We start from the raw sequence: 19,520 nt of genomic DNA, 5'->3' as shown, positions 1-19,520 counted from the left end.
TTTTTTTATTTTTGTGAAAATCCTTTTAAAAATACAATTTTTAGTAAATATTTTAGTACCACGACGGACGGTCGGCTAGAACGTAGAGTAATGAATTTTCAAGCTTTAAAAACAAAGATCACGTCAATGGCAGTTAACCAAATTCACCTTGCTTGACATGAAGTAAAAAATTAAAGACATATTACATATTTACTAACATTTCATAGACCAAATAGATACAAAAGGAAAAAGGAAAAACGATGTAGTAAATTATTTTTTTTTTTTAAGGAGATAAAAAAGCAGTATTTGTGACAAGAAAAGAAAAGAAAGGAAAAGGGGTGCATTTGTTTCTGGGTCTAACATATAATTGGGGGGGGGACCCACATGGAATTAATGGACAACCAATAGGGTGATGCAACGTGGCTATTATCTGATGTTCTGTCCCATTTTTTATGGGTTTGTTTTGTTACTTTTTAGTTATAAAACCAAATCCTTCATTTACTGCTTCACATCAACCAATTTTATGGCGCGTGCTTTACACGCTCCAACCCCCTTCCCTTTTTTTCCTTTCTCTTAATTCCTAATTATTTATTATTATTATTATTATTAATTTTTTAATATATATATAAAAAAAAAATCACAAATTAATGCAACTCCTAATTGGAAACACAAAACGCCTAAATTCTATAAGGAAACAAACTTCTTTATTACTATATACTATTACTTGGCCAAAACTAAATTCTCCCCATCCCACTTCTATATTCTTTGGTTTTTTCAATACAATCTTACTAGTACATTTTGAATCATTTTTACGTGTAAGTTATAATTAATCTCTCTTTCACATATAAAATAAAATATTGGTTTGTTCCTTTCAAATAGAATTAAAAATTGAACCTAAAGTAATAGTTTTATCGATTCAAATCTTTGAGTAAGTGTATCGGTTTACACCCTTTAGAGTTTCATTAACCAATATCTACAAAACTTATAATTTGAATAAACTAAATATTTAAATTTGCATAAAATGAACCATAAGAGTAAATATATAGACAACTCTAAAAAAAAAGTCTAAATTGATTGATTTATGAAAGTTTAAAAGTTTAGTCGATACAATTTTAAGTTTTGCATCATATATTTTTTTTCCAAATAATATGTAACAAAGAGTGTAAGTCGGTGATATATTTAAAAATCTTTAGGGTTTAAATTGATAATATATCTAATTGATATAACTGTGAAAGTTGAATCGTATAGTATAAATTGCTAATTTACTTTTAAAAAAGAAATCTTGGATGTTAATATTTCTCACACAATAACAAGTGAGGTGGTAAGTAAAAGAAGCAGTTTACCTCAATTTCGATTTATTCACAGGGAACAATCAAAGGAATTAGCTTTCTTTAAGGTAAGTAATTATGATTTAGAAAGAAAAGAAAAGAAAAATAGGAAAAAGAAAAAAGACTACCTTTTAAAGTATCAATAATTTCTAGATTCTAAACAGGATTTGTTTTGAATTTGGACTAAATTGCTGTTAAATATTCTGGCAAAAATTTAATTAATGAGGGATTGAAAATTCATAGCATAGTAACAGAAGAAATTGATTATCCACAATAATCACATGGTGGATTAAATTTCATATGTGAGATCATCAAAACAGTGGAAAGATAACAACCGTTGATTTGACTGACTTTTTGTATGATGAATTATGTTTGACTAAAATGGCCATTAGACTCCCACTGTGAAAAAAAACCCAAAGTTCTTCCACTTTCTGTGTATATGGATGATGGAGAAAGAGAAAGTGGAACAGAGTTTACCTTAAAGCAATTATAATAAGACAATGGTGGAAAAAAGGAAGAAGGGTTTTGCTTAAAATACTCAAAAGATTTCTGTTTTATTTGATTCAATTCAATTGAAAAAAAAGTTATTGATTTCATTTTCATCATCATCTTCTTCTTCTTCTTCTTCTTCCCTCCCCTCTGTTTTGAGCCATCGCCATCATTGGCCATTTTCTACAGCTTTACTTTCTGTAATCTCCTTCTTCTTCTCTTGATTCTGCCCAATCAATCTCTTTCTTTCCCTAACCTCCATCTGGGTTTTTGAGAAAAACTAAAGAGGGCTCGGAAAACTTTGTACCCACTTGAAAATTTTCGATTTTCGATCTCGTTTCACTGTTCTTTCTCTTTTTCTGTAAGATTTCAACGAACCCCTTTTTCTTTTCTTTCTTTCGCTATGACTGTGGAGGGTCATTCTGTTGCTGTAGTCGGTGATGATGGGGCTACTGATCATTTTCCTGTTGGGATGCGTGTTCTTGCTGTTGACGACGACCCTATTTGTCTCAAAGTACTCGAATCTCTCCTCCGTAAATGCCAATATCATGGTTTGTTTTTCCTTTCATCTCATGTTTTTCAATTTTTGATTCGACTTTCTCTGTAATCTTAGAAATTCTTCAAATCAATTTCTTCAAATCTTGGGGTGGTTTTGGCTTTGTTGACTGATGTTACTTGTGAGAACGATATCTTCTAAACTGTGTGTTTTAGGATTTTGGGTGTTGAAATGTTTCAAATGGTTCGTTGCTGATGATTTAGATTGTGGGGTTTTTGTTTTGTTTCCTTTTCTTCTTCCTGTAGTTACAACGACGAAGCAGTCCGTTGAGGCTTTGAGGATGTTGAGAGAAAATAGAAACAAATTTGACTTGGTTATCAGTGATGTGAACATGCCTGATATGGATGGTTTCAAGCTTCTTGAGTTGGTGGGGCTTGAAATGGACCTACCTGTAATCAGTAAGCTTCTTTCTCATTATTCCCAACATCCTATGTCTTTACTTCATCTTGTTGTGTTTTAGATACCAATGTGCCGTTTAGGATCAGTATGTTGCTGAATAGATGAAATTAATGTGGTCTCTTTATTGCCAGGATTTTTGAACTGCATTAATTGTCTGTTCTTCAGTGTAGTTGTTTGGTTATTGACTTTTCATTTTTAAGATGACGTGTTTCTTCTTTTCCCTAGTGTTATCAGCACATAGTGATACTGAGCTTGTTATGAAGGGGATTGCACACGGTGCGTGTGACTATCTGTTGAAACCAGTTCGAATCGAGGAGTTGAAAAACATTTGGCAACACGTGATTCGGAGAAAGAAGCTTGAACCGAAGGCGAAAAACAAGTTCCCTAGTCAAGATAAGGTTCGAAATGGAGGCAATGAAGTTGAACAAGGTTTCTCACCGACGAGTAATGCAGACAGTGCAAAATTCAACAGGAAACGGAAGGACCAAGATGATGATGACGACGACGAAGGAAAAGAGAATGGGCTTGATAGTGACGACCCCTCGAACCAGAAAAAGCCTAGGGTAGTATGGTCAGTTGAGTTGCATCGGAAGTTCGTTTCGGCGGTTAATCAGTTGGGTCTTGAAAGTAAGTTGGTGCTTGAAACTATGTTAGTAAATTTGTGTTTCCCTACATGGGTCTTGAAAGTAAGTTGGTGCTTGAAACTATGTTCGTAAATTTGTGTTTCCCTACGTCTAACAAATTTCTCGCTTTCAATCAGAGGCCGTGCCAAAAAAAATCCTGGATCTGATGAATGTTGAAGGACTTACCCGAGAAAATGTGGCAAGTCATTTGCAGGCATGAATCCTCCCTTTCCTACACTTCCCTAAGTAGTCTAATTAAGCCGTAGAAACAAACATGGAATGAAGTGGAAGATCGTTTACTTTAGTATTTTTTTAGTTGACTGATTTATTTGTTTGCATAGATTCAACCAGGAAACAAGATGAAAATAAGAGGTTTCATGTTGTATTGCAGAAATATAGGCTTTATCTGAAAAGAATCAGCAATGTGGCATCCCAACAAGCTAACATGGTTGCTACATTTGGGAGCAAAGATGGCACTTACATGCGAATGGGTTCACTTGATGGATATGGAGACTTACACGGCTTTGCAGGATCAGGGCGGCTTCCGAACTCTTCGTTGTCCTCTTATTCACCTGTAGGAATGCTTGGAAGATTGAACTCCCCGGCTGGAATGAACCTGCGTGGAATCACTTCATCTGGACTGATCCAGCAAAACTCCCAAAATTTGAACTGCGCCATTAATAACCTTGGCAAACTCCAACCAACTACAATGTTGTCTCCTAACCAAACTACTAATCTGTTGCAAGGGATTCCAACATCACTTGAGATCGGTCAGTTGCAACACAGCAAGTCCACCACTTCCATTGGAGACTTCAATACAATGAATGAGACTTCCGGGTTTGGAGTTCCCAACAGTTTTCCTGAAGCTAGAGCAAATATTGGAAATTCAACCTATTCGGTTTCTCCTGCCCCATTGGTGTTACAAGGAACGATGCCAACATATGGAAATCAGACCTCCCTTAGAGTCGATCCGCTAAATGGAGAAACTTTTGACATAGATGTTGGTGGTTCAAACTTTTTGGATCCTGATCCTTCTAATGGAAACTGGCAGGGAGCAGCACATTTGTCTAGATTCTCAGCAACTTCATTGACCACCAATGAAGCTTATCCGAGTGATCAATTGCATTCAATGAACTCAGGCATTTCTTCTACCCCCTCGACGATCGGGAACATCTCGGTTGATTTTTCCTCTAGAAGTGCAGGTTCAGCTTCCTTACTGGATTCAAGAGACGTCCAATGCCAGGCAGGGGTAGTTGGCAGTGTTATTCAATCTATGAATACCATGCCAAAGCAGAGTTGGGAAGAGCATAAACATGGCTACAGTCGAAACATGCAGCATAATCTTGGTGCAATCAATTCTCTGGTTTCCAGCGATGGGAGTCCAACCCCCTTAAACCAGAGTTTCAATCAGAATAGTGTCGTACGTGATAGAAAGGTTGGTTCATCTTTAATAGTCCCATCAAATGTTGCGTCACTGTCCTTCCCTCAACATGGTGTGGTTGAAAAATTGGGTCCCAACACAAAGACAAATGTGGATGGAAACTACCTTTTGAATCAGATGAAGTCACACGATGGATCAATTCAAGGCAGTTTCGAGTCCTTGGATGATATAATGAATTCGATAATCAAACGGGTATAGTCAAATTTCTCGCTAAATATTTAGATACTGGATTCTGATGTGCCTTCAAATTTTCAATTTTTCTCAAAGTTACTTTTATGTGAAAATTCTCCTCCCTGTTGAAATTGGCACCTGACATAATTATATATATAGAAATTCCTTTCTTTTGAATGTTTGTGCTGTTTTCCTAACCACTTCTGCTATGATTGTGTCAACTTGTTGCTTGCTGTTATAGTGATACAAATACAGATTGGTTTACTGCAATCAAGTTTGCCAAACGCGGTAAATGGCTAAAGATCCCATGTGGTTTTTTTCTGTAGTGATATGAAAAATTGCCGTACTAATGTTCTACGTTTGGAGATAGCTAAACGTTCCCATTTGATTACAATCATATCAAGAAAAAGCCGTAATTAGTTTCGATCATCATATCCAAATTAGTTGTCATCAGAAAATATCATCCAAGCATTTAAACTTCTTTTGTTTGTTCAAGCAAACTTGTTTTATGCATCATAAACAGATCAAGTTTCATGGGCCAGTTCATCAAATGCAATAGTCCTCGATTTTAGATCATGCCATGCATTTCTCCTGATCACTTACATGGAGATTTTTCTTGGATAGATATGATATCGCCATTATTTTCCGTTTTAGACCGCTCTTTCTATCTGTGTTGTGCTTGTGCATCTTTCCTGATCATTTAGTGACAGGATTCTGCAAAATGATTCAGGAACAAAATGAAATACCAGAAATGAATGAAGAATTTGGATTTGATCATTTCTATCTAGGATCATGTATTTGAGACCTCTACCTGCTGACTGTTGGATGGAAACACAAAGGCATTAATGGCAACACGGTGATCCGAAAGCAGTTCGTGTACGTACCATAATGTAATTCTTCGTCAGTTTGGTTTGTTTCCACAAGGTTCCATCTGTATCTGTTCATCTATTTACTGATGCAAAACATCTGGTTTCGAGGTCATAACGAAACGGCAGACATGCCCCTCCTTTTCATTGTTCATAAAATAATGACAAGACAACTTCCCAATCTTCTCTTAGTCGTTTTTCTGTTGTCCTTTGAGAAAGAAAGTATTAAAATGTAACATGAAGGCCTACTCTTTGATTAATTAATGCAGATTTCCAATGTTTCTTTCACATGGGAAAGTACGAAGGGAGCGACAATGGCAACACAGACAGTTTCTCCACACGTATTTCAAGTATAGCAGAACCCAAATAATTTTTTTGAATCAATAAATTTCAGTTCATACTAACCCAAAAAATCATACCAATACAATAGCCTTTTTGGATTCCGTTAGACTATTCGATTTGTGCAGTTACCTTCTTTCAACTTTCCTGACCGATTTCTTATGTAAAATTCTTGACTAGGTTGAAAAAGTTAACATCCTCAACGTTAATAAGATGAAACACAACGAGGCTGAGCATAAAATAGAAGAGAAACACATGAAAGCACAGAACATAAATTCCCCATCAAGAAGCCATTAAAACAAAGCTAACCAAAATGTGCTTATCAGTAAGCATCCAATATTACACAAACACCACTAATCCTGTGTCTACAAATGTCTGTAAATGTCTGTGAGAGGAAAGCTCCCTCTGTCCTCTCCATTTTCTGAGGTAAGGGCAAAGAAACAAAGAAATGTATGAGGTAACAAAAGATGAAGCTTGAGGGTTAGATCAGAAGGCTACGATTTCATCAAGATTTTAACAGAATCATGGTGTAAACACAAGGATAACTTGCATACTCAACGAAGATGGTACTTTAACTTATCCAATTATCTGATCATCAACATACATAGTCAAAATTATTAAACAATAGTGATGTAACACTTGAGTTTAAGAAAGGGACATGAATAAATTGATATCGTATTTAAATAAGAGAGATCTTGAGAACATGAAAGTATAAACGAATTTAGTTAAGACATTGGGAGATTGAACCCCTCAACTTTTTGCTCTTTATATAATATATATTACAAATTGCTTGGCTAGCCTAGTGGTAAATCTATCTTCTAGACCCTTCTAAATCCTAATTCAAGTCTTACTTTTTATAAACAGTTAATTATTTTTATATAAAGTCTTCTTTAACAAAGTTTTTGGATCTGCAAAATATGATTTAAAAAGACTTAAGCGTGCTTACGGGTGTTGCAAGTGGAGTGGAAAATGCATTATCCATTTACGTCCTCATCACGTTTTAGCTCACAATCTTTTTTTTCACTTCACCCCACCCTCCCCCATTCCAAGCATAAATGAGAATTCTCCATCCTTGAGACGTCTCTACGAGAGAATGAACATTCCTAGCCACAAACCATGCGTTCGTTTTGACAGTGCTATTGCTCAATGGAAATGCAAAAAGGTTCTTATTCTTCCTGTCAAGGTCAGAGTGAAAGGCCCTGAAATACAAAGAATTATGGACATGGTTTTGAATATCAACATTGTTTGTTGCCAATAAAAATGGAACAGACAAATGAAAAGAAAACGATATTTTTCCATTACAGAAACAGTACAAAGTTTCATCAAGAAAGCCGTAGAAAGAAAGGTAACCAAAAAGGTCATGATAATTTTGAAAAAAGCCCCACCCACTCGAGAAATTATTCGAGAAGGCTATAATGGTACCGACAGGTTTACATACAAATATATGAGAGACTATAAAAGTACCTCAAACTTATATTTAGTAATTATGAGAGAATAACATCGAGTAGTTATAATAAGATAATTATATTATAACAACCTTATTGAATGATATACCTTACAAGTAGGTTGCACTTTTTTTTTCTCCTCCTCCTCCAATTAGGGGGTTAAATTGCAAATTTGATTTTTATGGTAAGAAGAAAGTTAAGAATTTAGTCACTATAATTTAAGTTAAAATTTAGTTGCAATTTAACTAAAGAGATACATGTCAACTTGTGATAGAGTTACCAATCTCAACGGCTAGAAAATGGATGCAACTTAACTAGCTGGATAATAACATGATAGTGTTAGGTTTGTAAGAATCCACCGATTCAAATGAATAGAAGTTTCTATTTTCAATAATAAAACTAATGCATATCCCGATGCATAAAATAGGCTCGGGAGTTAACTTACCGTACCTATTGGGAGTTTTTGAAGGTACTCTTGACACTTTATCTTACGACATCAAGAATAATTCTTCTTTCGACGTGGTTTTTCCTACCACTTTTTAGATGAACAAAATGACGTTGGAAACGCATTTTGGTACATTTTTCTACGACTTTGGCTACTTGGATAGGGTCAGTTTCTTGTAGTGTTTATATCTCAAATATATCATTGGACACAAGGGCTATACTGAAATTTAAACATTATATAGATAAGCACCCAAAAAAAAAAAAAAAAAAGCAATGAATCCATAAATAGTGTGTTTACAAATATCTTGTCTAAGAAACCCAAATTTGAGTGTGTAGTTTTCAAGATTATAGTATTCATTTAAAATTAAGTCCATAGATACATGTTCCCTTACGGACTGAATCCAGGTCTTGAACAAGGGGCTCTACCCTCTCATTGGCCCAAGAAGGACTCAATTTATAAGTTAGACTTTAAATCGACTATTCATTAATGAATCAGTGGGACTTAAGGAACAAGATATAATCTAGGGGTAAAACGATACTTTGACCAATCAGAGATTACAAACAATATGTGAAGAATTAACTTATTAATCATGGTTATATCATATTGGTCATGGTTATATCATATATGGACACAAATATATCTATAGTGAGGAAAGTGTAACTACGAGGCTTTAGTGGAATAACTTGTTAGTTAATGAATGTTGATTAACTTGATGAAAATGGTTAAATGTGTAAAAAATCAACTATAAAACGTCAAGTAGTTGACTTTTGATTTTGAAAAGTCAAACTTTACTGGAGTTATATTCAAATACAATTTGAATTTAAGAAAAATGAATGTTAATTCATGTCTTGGAAGTCGAAATTAGTTAAGGAAGACAAAATGGTAAAAAGTCAAAATGTTGACCTTGGGTTTGAAAAGTCAAATTTGGCTTTGATTAAAAATGTCAAAAGACCATTTGGCCCCCTTTGACTAAAGTTAGTGGGAAAAGCCAATATTTTTTGGATAATCTCAATAACTCTTAGTAGGATATGCGGTTGTATGAGATGTCGACAACAAGCCCACTAAGAGATGGATTGTAAGGTGTTGGACTTTGGTGACTTCAAACATGCAATAGTTGTATGTAAAATGTTCATAAAATGAGGACATTTTCAAATGTTGAAAAACTTTTTTTTAATTAATTTTACTTTCTAAAACATTCACCAAAAAGAATTTTTTCCCGAAGTGTTGACAATCCTCCAACTTCCATCTCTCTCTCTTAGTTCCTACACTCAATCGGTTCTAAGTCTAGAAAATAGTGGGTCAACACTATGGTGATCCGGTTCATGTTCGTGAGAAGATTTTAAACAATATGGGAGCTACAAAGGTATGTATTACTAAAAATCATAATTTAATTTAATTAGGTCCATGCATGTTAATTTCTCATTAGATCATATGTAATTAGAGAATATTTTATACTTAATTCTACTGTGGATGTCTACTATTTCCATTATATCCTTCAAGCCATGAGGCAAGGTTTAAGGTCAAATATTAGGGTAATTACAATGTATAGCAATTTTAAGAATAACAATTAAGTATATAGCAACATTTTAAAAAAATTAAAAATATAGCAAAAGTCTATCACCGATAGACTTTAACAAATTTTGCTATATTTGTAATTTTTTTTAGAATGTTGCTATATATTTAGTTATTTGGATTTAATTACTATATTTGCAACTATCCTATTGAATTTGCCTAAAATAGCCCAGAAGCATAAAGTTCCAGTGGCTGAAAATTAATATTTAATAACATTATTGCATAGGCTTAAACGTAGGACCTCTGTAGACCACAGGCAAATTTAATATGATATTGAAACAAATGAAAATCAATGTCAAATGAGGAAGGTGAAATAGCGTTGCATATCATCTTAAATCACCAATTCAACCCAAAAACTTAAGTTGATAAATGAAAGCAAATTTAATATAATATCAAATAGGGTCTTTGTTGAGTATGTTTTCATAATTCACTCACATGTACTAAATTTTCATATTTTTGACTTTTTTTTTTTTTGGTAATGATTGTGCTTATGACTATGAGATGTGGTTTCTATAAAGAAAAATTGTTTTAAATGATAAAATTGCTGAAAATATTTAGAAATATATCGAAATTTTTACTTTGAAAGGTTGTGAGAAACATAAACATCAATATCGTCTTTCACCGCTAGGAAGTAAAACTTTAATAATATTTGTAAATATTTTAAACAATTTTGCTATATTTGATAGCATCCTTTAAAAGAATCGTTTTAAATGATATAACTGCTGAAAATATTTATCAATAGAGCAACTACAATCTATTTTAGTGACAATTCGTGATAAACTACTGTCTAGGTCTATCTTGATATAGATAGAAAATAAAATTTTGCTAATTTATAAATATTTTGATTCATTTTACTGTATATCTTTTAAAACTTCTATTAATTTCAAACATTTTTTTAACAAAAAAAGAGTGTTTTGAATGTTTTCTTTTTAAGAATAGTAAAAAGGATTATGTATTAGTGGGAAGAAATATAGTTTATATACACATGTTTTAGGGAGGGAAAAAAAAAGGATAAAATTGGAGAAGAAAGATTTTAAAAAGGAAAATAAAAAATTTAGGACAAACAAAAGTTAAAATAATAAGAAACCCAACACATAATTAGAATGGTCAAATTACATCATCATATATAGATACTTATTTGAGAAGAAAAGTGATTTTTAATTGTTTTACAATGAACTTGCATGCATACGGTTCATTATTAAGTCCCTTTTGCCAAAATACATTAGTTCCTTCACATTGATCATCAAAAGGACAATCCAATCAATAAGATTTTTTTTTTTTTTTTTTTTTTTGCATGTCCAAGTTTTCATTCCAAAAACTCAAATGAAGTGAGTTGCTTACAAGTGATATCATGATGGAATCCACATTTATCAACTTTTTGATTGATATGATGTCAAGAAGGGCTATCTAATAACCAAACTTTCTTTTTGTTGCTTACAAGGCTGAGCATTCCAAGCGCATAAATCATACGTTTCTAAAAAAATACACTACTCGGTCTTGTTATTCATGCTAACATCCCCTTTAAAGCATTGATTAGTCCGAGAAAAAAGTGCTATAAGTTTTTTTCTTCTTCTTTTTTTTTTTTTTTGTTGATATTCTTATGTATTCAAAGTTTAAAATATTGATGTTGACAGAAATATCGAGATGTTAATTTTACGAAAAATGCCAACAAATATTTTTAAAAAAAATTAAATGAGTAAGTAAACCTTTTATGATTTTAGAGCAACTTAACATGTCTATTGTTTATATTATGTTTACATTAGTGATATTTTATAACTTGGTTTTTATATTTTCGTAAGTTTTTATGCAATATAATGAAAATATCAATCCACCACTCATCATGTTGCTATCGATCTCATTACAAAAGGTCTTTTTTTTTCTTTCTTTTTTTTTTACTTTCTTTTTTTTTTTTTTTTTTGTCTTTTTTTATGTCTTAGGTTGATGAACTCTCCTATTCATTTATTTTGAGAAAAATTGAAACAAAAACAAAGAATTATTGACAAATTTCCCAATTTATTTATAATCTCAACATTCTTGTTATCAATAAAATAAAACATAAAAAACGACGTTTTCTCATTACAGAACAGAACATATTCCACCAAGAAAGTCGTGGGGAGAAAGATAACCAAAAGAGTGTGTAGACAATTTGAAGAGCCCCACCATGAGACAAGTTACTTACTACTTAAGGCTAACAATGTGACTCGCCATTTTTACTATTAGGATGTGGTCACATTATAAAAGTACTATCCAACGAGTTGTAATATTTACTTACTAAAAGGTTGGGCTCATTTTTTACCAACTAGAAACAAAAATGTTAAATCATAATTTTGGTCCATGTTGTTTGGAGAAAGGTTAAATTTTCTCTCTATTTTGAGTTTTAAAAGTTAGAATTTAGACTATAGTTGTCTCACAAAAAACGTACTCCATCGTAAACTTAGAAAGTAGACTCAATCTTATTACATTTGTTATTGTATGTGTTTCGTAATCATATGAAAATGGGGTTTACTACTAGATATGTAGTTTGAATATTGATGAGTCTTAATGTAACTAAATTTGATTGTGTTTGACAATTACGTAAGATCCATTAGTTTTTCTTCATATACTTTTGAATAATTTCCTAATTTTATCTAATTATACCATTGTTTTTAATATTATCTAATTATACCATTGTTTTTAATATTATAATAAGAAAATTATGAACCTATCACAACTATTGTGTTACAATTATTGTTATCAACTAACCCTAAACAATAACAATAAGAAGGTAATGTACCTCAACGTCAATGATAATTAAATAACATATATATCTAAGTAAACGTGATCAAAAGCAATCAAATTATGTATTTTTGTTAGTCCTTCATAGTGTAATAAAAATCTTCATACTATTATGAAAGATCTATCGTCAAATCATAGAAACTAAATTTTAATTTTATCTAAACCATAAAAATTAAATTTACAATTTAATAAAAGAAAGTTTGTCACGTGACAACTTGTGATAAGTTTTCTCGCACCAACCAGTGAGAGTAACTTAGTCAGCAAGCTAAGCATTTTTTCACCACAATCATGTTTTTGAGTTCTAGAACGCACCAACTAAAATCTAGAAGCTTATGCTTTTATCTCAAAACCACTAGACCACATGGGCACCGCTAGAAGTTTGAAAAGACCTTATAGATAAGCATCCACCCACAAAAGCAATCAATCAACAAATCGTTTCTGTACAAATATCAACAAACCCAAAATTTGTGTTTTGTATTTCTTTCACAATTGAAACAACAATAATGGCTAAGAAAGAGATGGAAGTGGTAAAAGGGTTGGATCTTGAGAAATACATGGGAAGATGGTATGAAATAGCTTCAATTCCTTCAAGAAATCAACCCAAAAATGGGGTGAACACAAGGGCTAATTATTCACTCAATGAAGATGGAACTGTGAAAGTGGTGAATGAAACTTGGAGCGATGGGAAGAGAAGTTCCATTGAAGGTGTGGCTTATAAGGCTGATCCTTCAAGCCAAGAAGCTAAGTTTAAGGTCAAATTTTATTTGCCTCCTTTTCTTCCAATAATTCCAGTGGTTGGGAATTATTGGGTTTTGTATATTGATGGTGATTATCAGTATGTTCTTGTTGGGGAACCTTCAAGGAAGAATCTTTGGGTATGTTTTCTCAGTTCACTCTCTCATGGTGAAATCTTATGTTTCTGGGTTTTGTTTTTTTATGGAGATTTTCATTTTCATTTTCATTTCTATGGTTTTTTGAGTCTTTAACTGTGTTCAAATGATTTTTTTTTTTAATTACAAGATATGGTTTCTGACACATTAACCCTTAGTTTTAGGGTTTGAATGCTTTAAAAGTCGTTTTTATGATTTTGGAAAAATTGGTTTAAAATGAGGTTTGAAAGTGTTTCAAAACCTGTAGTTACGTGATTGTCGAACAGTTAAAAAACCTGAAGTTAAACCATATATGTTCGTAGTAAATCGAGTCAGAAATGGGAGGTTATTATTGGAAAGTTATTTTTGCAAATCTGAAGGGTGACCAAAGGAAATATAAGAGTTCAGCTCTAAATGACAGTCTACTAACTCAAGTTTCTGATTAGTAAAAAAAGTAATTCAAAAAGGGGAATATAAGAGAAGCTGTTTATGAGATGGAAGGTTGTTTCTTCCTTCATCCAAAAACAAAAACGTCAATGCAAGAGAAGTTATGAATGTGTGTAAAACATTCATTTCTGTGAAAGAGGACATGTTGTTACAGGATCTTGTAGCTAGGATTAAACTTCTTCTTACTTGAATTTTGACTGATGAATGATTCCTTAAGTTAACAATATGTAGAAGATTGTAAATTGAAAAATTGAAAATTCTAAACTCGAAAGTTACATGCACTTTATATTATAGTTTGTTTGGTCGAAATTACCAATAGAGTATATAAATTATTATATAAATTGAGTAGTCAGGAAAGTTAAACTTAAAAGTATCACTTCTAGAAGATTAAAAACAGTTTCTCCATATTGTATTAAAGATTAATCTTGTGGGCGCATTTGTCAGATATTGTGCAGAAACACTCAACTAAACGAGGAGATATACAATGAGCTGCTTCAAAAGGCCAAGGACGAGGGTTATGATGTAACCAAACTCCACAGGACACCACAAAGCGAACCTCCACCAGAAACTGATGAAGGCCCCAAAGATACAAAAGGCATATGGTGGATTAAGTCTATTCTGGGAAAATAAACTCATCAAACAATCTTCTGTTTATATCATCAAAACCTTATCTTGTCGTTTATCTTCCTACCTTTGTCGCTTGTGTGTAAAAAGTGTTGGTTTGTGAGCACATATGATCTATATGGACATGCTTTATCCAACATCAGTACAGCTTGCTTGTAAGATCCAACCTCTTAACAGAAATGTGATAATAAGTAGTACTCAAAACATGATCAAACCGAACTAACGATAAACGTTCCATTGAAAATGGAAAACAAGCATATATGAACTAAATATAACACCAATGAAGAAAATGAGACATCAATATACTATACGAGTAGGATCTACACCCAACACCCATCTTTTAAACAACAAACGAGGATAAAATTCACAAGATTCAGCGAAACAAACAAATTGTAGAGGATATAATCATATTACAATCATCAATTCTCTGGTTCACCTTCTATGTGATGCCATCAAAAGCTTACAATATGGTACAACACTGGTTGGTCTTTTTAGCTTGTTTGTAGAACATCTGTTCAATCAAAGGTGAGCAATAGTTTAGGGGCGTTCTTCAAAAATGGAAAAAAAATTGTTGAATGCTTCATGGCAGTAGTAGTAAGATTTGTTGAGTAGATTTCAAGAAAGTAACTTCATCTCATCTCATGGACCAGGAGACTAACACTAGTAATGAATGTAGAATTGCATACCTGTGATGCTGCACTGAGATCAGAGCTCTTCTCGACCAAACTGTCCAACCTTTCGCCACGTGCAAGCACGCTGTCAATGGTCTTATGCTATATTGAAAAAGAGAAAATTATCAGTAAAGATAATTAATCAAATAGAAAATAGCATTAAAGAAAACAACTCTGGACGTTATTGATTAAATTTTTTTATGGTCGTCCAAAGTCTTCTATCGTTACAAGTCGGAGCTTCTTTCACCAGCTATATATCGTAATGAAACTGGTTTCCCATCCCAACAACAAAAACAACAAAGTTAAGAATATCATTCCAAAAAGTCATGTGTCACCATTTCTTTCATGCAAGTTTATGTTAGGATACCGCCTAATGGGGAACACACACTCAAGAACCCAAACTCGAGAAAACTAAAGTATGGAAATATATAAAAATATGTTGTAATATCATAAGAACAGCTTTTGAGAAGTCTAGACTCTCCCAACCTTCCAAAAGGAAATCCCACAAATTTTTTCACATCCCCCTCCCAACCTCATTCCCTCTATTTTTAATTAATAGTCCTAACCAACTTACTACTTATTTACTCTTTCGCCCCTTCTAATAACCATATAATATTATCCTAAATAACCCAACTATATCACTAATGATGTCTCTTACAGTTTACAATCAGAAGAATGACACTGACACTAAAATGCAGAAAGAGAATTTCTGTCTAGACAAGAAAATATATTAAATCTGCTGAATGACTAAATGAGATGTGCAATTCACGAATAACTGCACCTATAACACTATAAGAGGACTTACAAGAATAATTTTGGTTTCATCCAATTCCCTCTGTATTTTCAACAGCTTATCAGCCTCTGCAGGATCCTGGAACGTTAAATAGAAAAGATTATAACCATATATGTCAATAATTAAATGTAGAAAGAAGATTTCAAAAAAGAAATTGAAAGTAGAAAGCAGAGCTACAAACCTGGAATTTGGTTAAAGCTTCAGTCAGATAGGGCCATGGTTGAGAGTTATCCGCTTGTGCACTTCTCCATGTTTCACCAAAATTTTTTTGGTACTCATCTATAACCTGTTAGAAGCAAACATTCATCAAAAATAGTGACAATCATACAGAAACAAATAGACAAACCGCACTGATAATATGTGTGCCTGTATATACATGACTCATAATATTCAAACGGCCCAAAATAATGAATATGGCTAAGAAATAAGATATGCTAAGATCAATAACTTACTTTCCATTCATCCTTAAACCATAATAATTCGACACTACAATCATGGAAAATATATAACAAGACAATAGAACTAATCTTCATGGTACAAAATGATGTTCACGTTAACATAAGTCTGATGCAGTCTTGATCCAGTTAAGTTATTTAATCAGATGTCAACAGTCAGCCTGTTAGTTTGTCTTTTTCTTAAAGAAAAACAACTGATTAATACAAAATCAAACAAAAGAATCTAATTTTACATGAGAAAAGAGTGCTCGTCAGCAATAGAAGTTAAATGGGAATAAGAATGATTCTCACCTGGTTAAGTAGAGAAAATGCACTTCGAACTGGGTAGTGGTCATCCATAAATCCCAAGGCACAAAGCCCATTTCTATTGTAACTATGCACCTTATACTCTACAAAATTTCAAAAGGTTCATATTTAATAACATAGAACATTATTCATAACTCTAGGCGGGGAGATGTAAAGTGGTAAACGAACATTGCAAACGATCTTTAACAGTGACTTGAATGTAGAAAAGAACATGAAAGAAAGACAGGATAGTAAAATAGCCGACCTCAAACAATTACATCTAAAGGGGGAAAACAAAAAATGCTTGATTTCACCCATTGAAACAAAACAAGAAGAAAGCTAAAAGAAGGGTAAGAAATTCTGAATCTTCTACAACTTCAATTTCAACTTCTAACCAATTCCGGTGCACATACATGACCAGCCTCAATTGAATCCCCTATACAAAGTCAGATTGCAAAAACCACATCCAATCAACTACATAACAACACTAACAGCATAATATATTGGGTATCCGCTAGACCAAATGTGGAAAGGGGATTGATAGCATAGCATAAATCCTGTTCGTTCTCGATTAATCCACAATCATATATTCCCCGCGACTATTTCAAACTATCAATTTTTCCTATGATCTGATCAGCATACACGACTCATAGATTTCCGATTATGAGATTGATTTTCGGAAGGGAAACTCAAATTTAAAACAAAGAACTCCAATAAGCAACAAAAAACAATCAGAAAAGGAGAAACCCACTACGAGAAATACAACCAAAAAGGTAAAAACATAACCCTAATCGAGAATCAAGAAATAGAAAACGAAAACGAGACCTTCGTGCTGAACAGATTGACGCTGGTCAGGAGGGGTACGCTTAGCGACGGTCCGACCAACAAAACAGATGAACTCCTTAACGCTGGACCTCTGAAAGTAACCGAAATGACTCACATCGGAAGCGTTGGCTAATATAATCGGATCCGATCCTTCTGGGTGACATTTCAAGACCAGCAACGCCGTGATCTTCATCTTCTTCTTCTTCTCCTCCTTCTTCTTCTTCAAAAGAACTCAAATTCCCCTTTTTTCCCTTCCTCTAATTTGTCTCTGTAAAAGGGTTGAGAAATCGTAAGAAAACAAAAACGAAATTCGTAATTTTTGTGAAAAAATGGGATCTTATGATTCTTTTGAGTGGGAAAGAAATGGGAATGTAACGCAATCGCAATGTGCCAATGCCAACGCCCGACACACCGCTCACTATTGGGAGGCAAAATGGAGATTGCATCCCCTACGGTGCGGTTCATTTTTAACACCTTGCACCCCTTACGTGGCAGAATCTGGATGCGCCAACATTATTCCTCCATCTAAGATGTAGATCGCTCTCTTCATCATCAAATTTGTGTAAAATATGATTTTGATCCAATTAGTTGAATGCTAATTAAGAATTCTAGTCCATATATTTTCTTTAAAAATTAAAATATATTTTAGAGTAATTTTGAAATCAAAATTATTTTTTCTAATCCATCAAAATTAATTAAATAATAAAAAATTGTAATTAAAAGTTTAAAATTAATTATCAAATGATTAAAGCTATGTTTTACTAAAAACATGACAAAACTGATTTTATTTTAAGGTCATTAAAAAATATGTATTTTATTTTTGTCGCATCTTGATCTATTATTAACTTTTAGAAAAAATAAATCTACTATCTATAGTATTTTTACTATAAATTTTGAAAACTTATTCCATACTATTTTTTTTTTTTCTTTTTACGAAAATTATTGTCAAGAATTAATTTTGAAGGCTAAATTTTAAGATTTATGAAGACCTTGAGAACTAAAATTAGACCAATGAAAGTGTAGGTATTAAAATGAAAGAAAGTTGAAAGTGAGGATAAAATGGTATTTTAATAGGAGGGTAGAAATTTAGAACATATTCTTTATATATTATATGGTACCCACTTCCACTTCTAGTTTCTCAAATTCTTCTCTTGTTTGAATTTCAAAAAGCATACAAAAACCTCTCTTTTTAACTCTTTATGTCTTTTCCCTTTTTGAACATTATCCAAATATTTTATTCTAAATTTTGTATTTATTTAATGTTAATTAAGAATCCATTTGAGAAAACAATAAAAAGGAATCTAAACCACCAATGTTTTTCTTTTTTAAGGAACAAATTCAAAATTAATGTAGACATAGACAAAATTATTCATGATTAAGAAATTACTTTGGAATTTTCTTTTAACAAAAATCAGATGCATATAAAATTAATTAGCTATGAAGTGATTTTTGCCAAAGGTGAATGTGTTCTTTTCACTCTTGTTGTAAATTAATATATATTCTTTTAATAACTTGATTCATATTGAAAATTATTGCAAACGTTCCTCCATTCATTAGTCTACGTTCAAATTCTTTGTAACTCTTATGGAAATTTTGTTTCACTTGTTGAATTTTCTCCTCCTTCATTAGCTTTCAGTTTCACTATCAGTATATTCAGAATTAGACTCTTACGTCTTTGTTTTGTTAATGTCTTGATGATTTTAGTGTTGGGACGTGGTTGCCTCTCTTTCGTGCTTTAAACTACTTCAAGGGTTTCTCGTTTTGTTGTTAATGATGGAAAAAAATCATTGTTTGAGTATTGGGATCTTAAGTTGTTCTTTGTAGCTCAAAGTGACTAAGGGCTTCTCTTGTGGGGACAATTCGAGTAGGTTCTTCTCCTGAGACCTTTTTCGTTAGTTTGTATGTTTTTCTTGAATTTTGTTTTTGTTTCATGATTTCTTTGGTTGTATTTGTGTTTTGACTATGTTTTGACCTAGAACTTTGCAATGCTCTTCGTTTTATTGCAATTCAATACATTTTGCAAATAATAATGAAAAGAAGAAGAAGAAAAGTTACCTTATTGGTTCATGAATGTTCAGTTATATACAATCATTTGGTCCTTCAATTTTAAAATGGCCCCTTTT

General features: G+C 32.6%; 3 protein-coding genes across 6 annotated transcripts; 2 read left to right on the top strand and 1 right to left on the bottom strand.

The window, feature by feature from the left end:
• Nucleotides 1-1,744: 1,744 nt before the first annotated feature.
• On the top strand, nt 1,745-6,140 carry LOC103487369 (two-component response regulator ARR12). 4 transcript variants are annotated; one of them, XM_008445657.3, is made up of 6 exons: nt 1,745-2,347; nt 2,598-2,750; nt 2,977-3,378; nt 3,512-3,588; nt 3,766-5,007; nt 5,717-6,140. In XM_008445657.3, the coding sequence occupies exons 1-6, from the start codon at nt 2,200-2,202 to the stop codon at nt 5,786-5,788; spliced, it is 2,094 nt and encodes a 697-aa protein (XP_008443879.2). In that variant the 5' UTR covers nt 1,745-2,199; the 3' UTR covers nt 5,789-6,140. The 4 variants fall into 4 exon arrangements, 3 of the variants coding, with proteins under 3 accessions (XP_008443879.2, XP_050937519.1, XP_008443880.2); XM_051081562.1 differs by having other exon boundaries at nt 1,767-2,347; nt 5,775-6,140; XM_008445658.3 differs by having other exon boundaries at nt 1,767-2,347; nt 5,697-6,140.
• Nucleotides 6,141-12,742: 6,602 nt separating this feature from the next.
• Nucleotides 12,743-14,572, top strand: LOC103487368 (temperature-induced lipocalin-1). Its single transcript, XM_008445656.3, has 2 exons — nt 12,743-13,303; nt 14,189-14,572. The coding sequence occupies exons 1-2, from the start codon at nt 12,932-12,934 to the stop codon at nt 14,372-14,374; spliced, it is 558 nt and encodes a 185-aa protein (XP_008443878.2). The 5' UTR covers nt 12,743-12,931; the 3' UTR covers nt 14,375-14,572.
• Nucleotides 14,573-14,649: 77 nt separating this feature from the next.
• On the bottom strand, nt 14,650-17,834 carry LOC103487367 (VAMP-like protein YKT61). Its single transcript, XM_008445655.3, has 6 exons — nt 17,398-17,834; nt 16,579-16,676; nt 16,014-16,118; nt 15,845-15,910; nt 15,055-15,141; nt 14,650-14,879 (listed from the first exon to the last, which is right to left on the bottom strand). The coding sequence occupies exons 1-6, from the start codon at nt 17,588-17,590 to the stop codon at nt 14,829-14,831; spliced, it is 600 nt and encodes a 199-aa protein (XP_008443877.1). The 5' UTR covers nt 17,591-17,834; the 3' UTR covers nt 14,650-14,828.
• Nucleotides 17,835-19,520: the final 1,686 nt, after the last annotated feature.

This window comes from Cucumis melo, chromosome 2, assembly GCF_025177605.1.
Source record: "Cucumis melo cultivar AY chromosome 2, USDA_Cmelo_AY_1.0, whole genome shotgun sequence".
Lineage (NCBI taxonomy): Eukaryota > Viridiplantae > Streptophyta > Magnoliopsida > Cucurbitales > Cucurbitaceae > Cucumis > Cucumis melo.
This window is presented reverse-complemented; position numbering and strand designations above follow the sequence as displayed.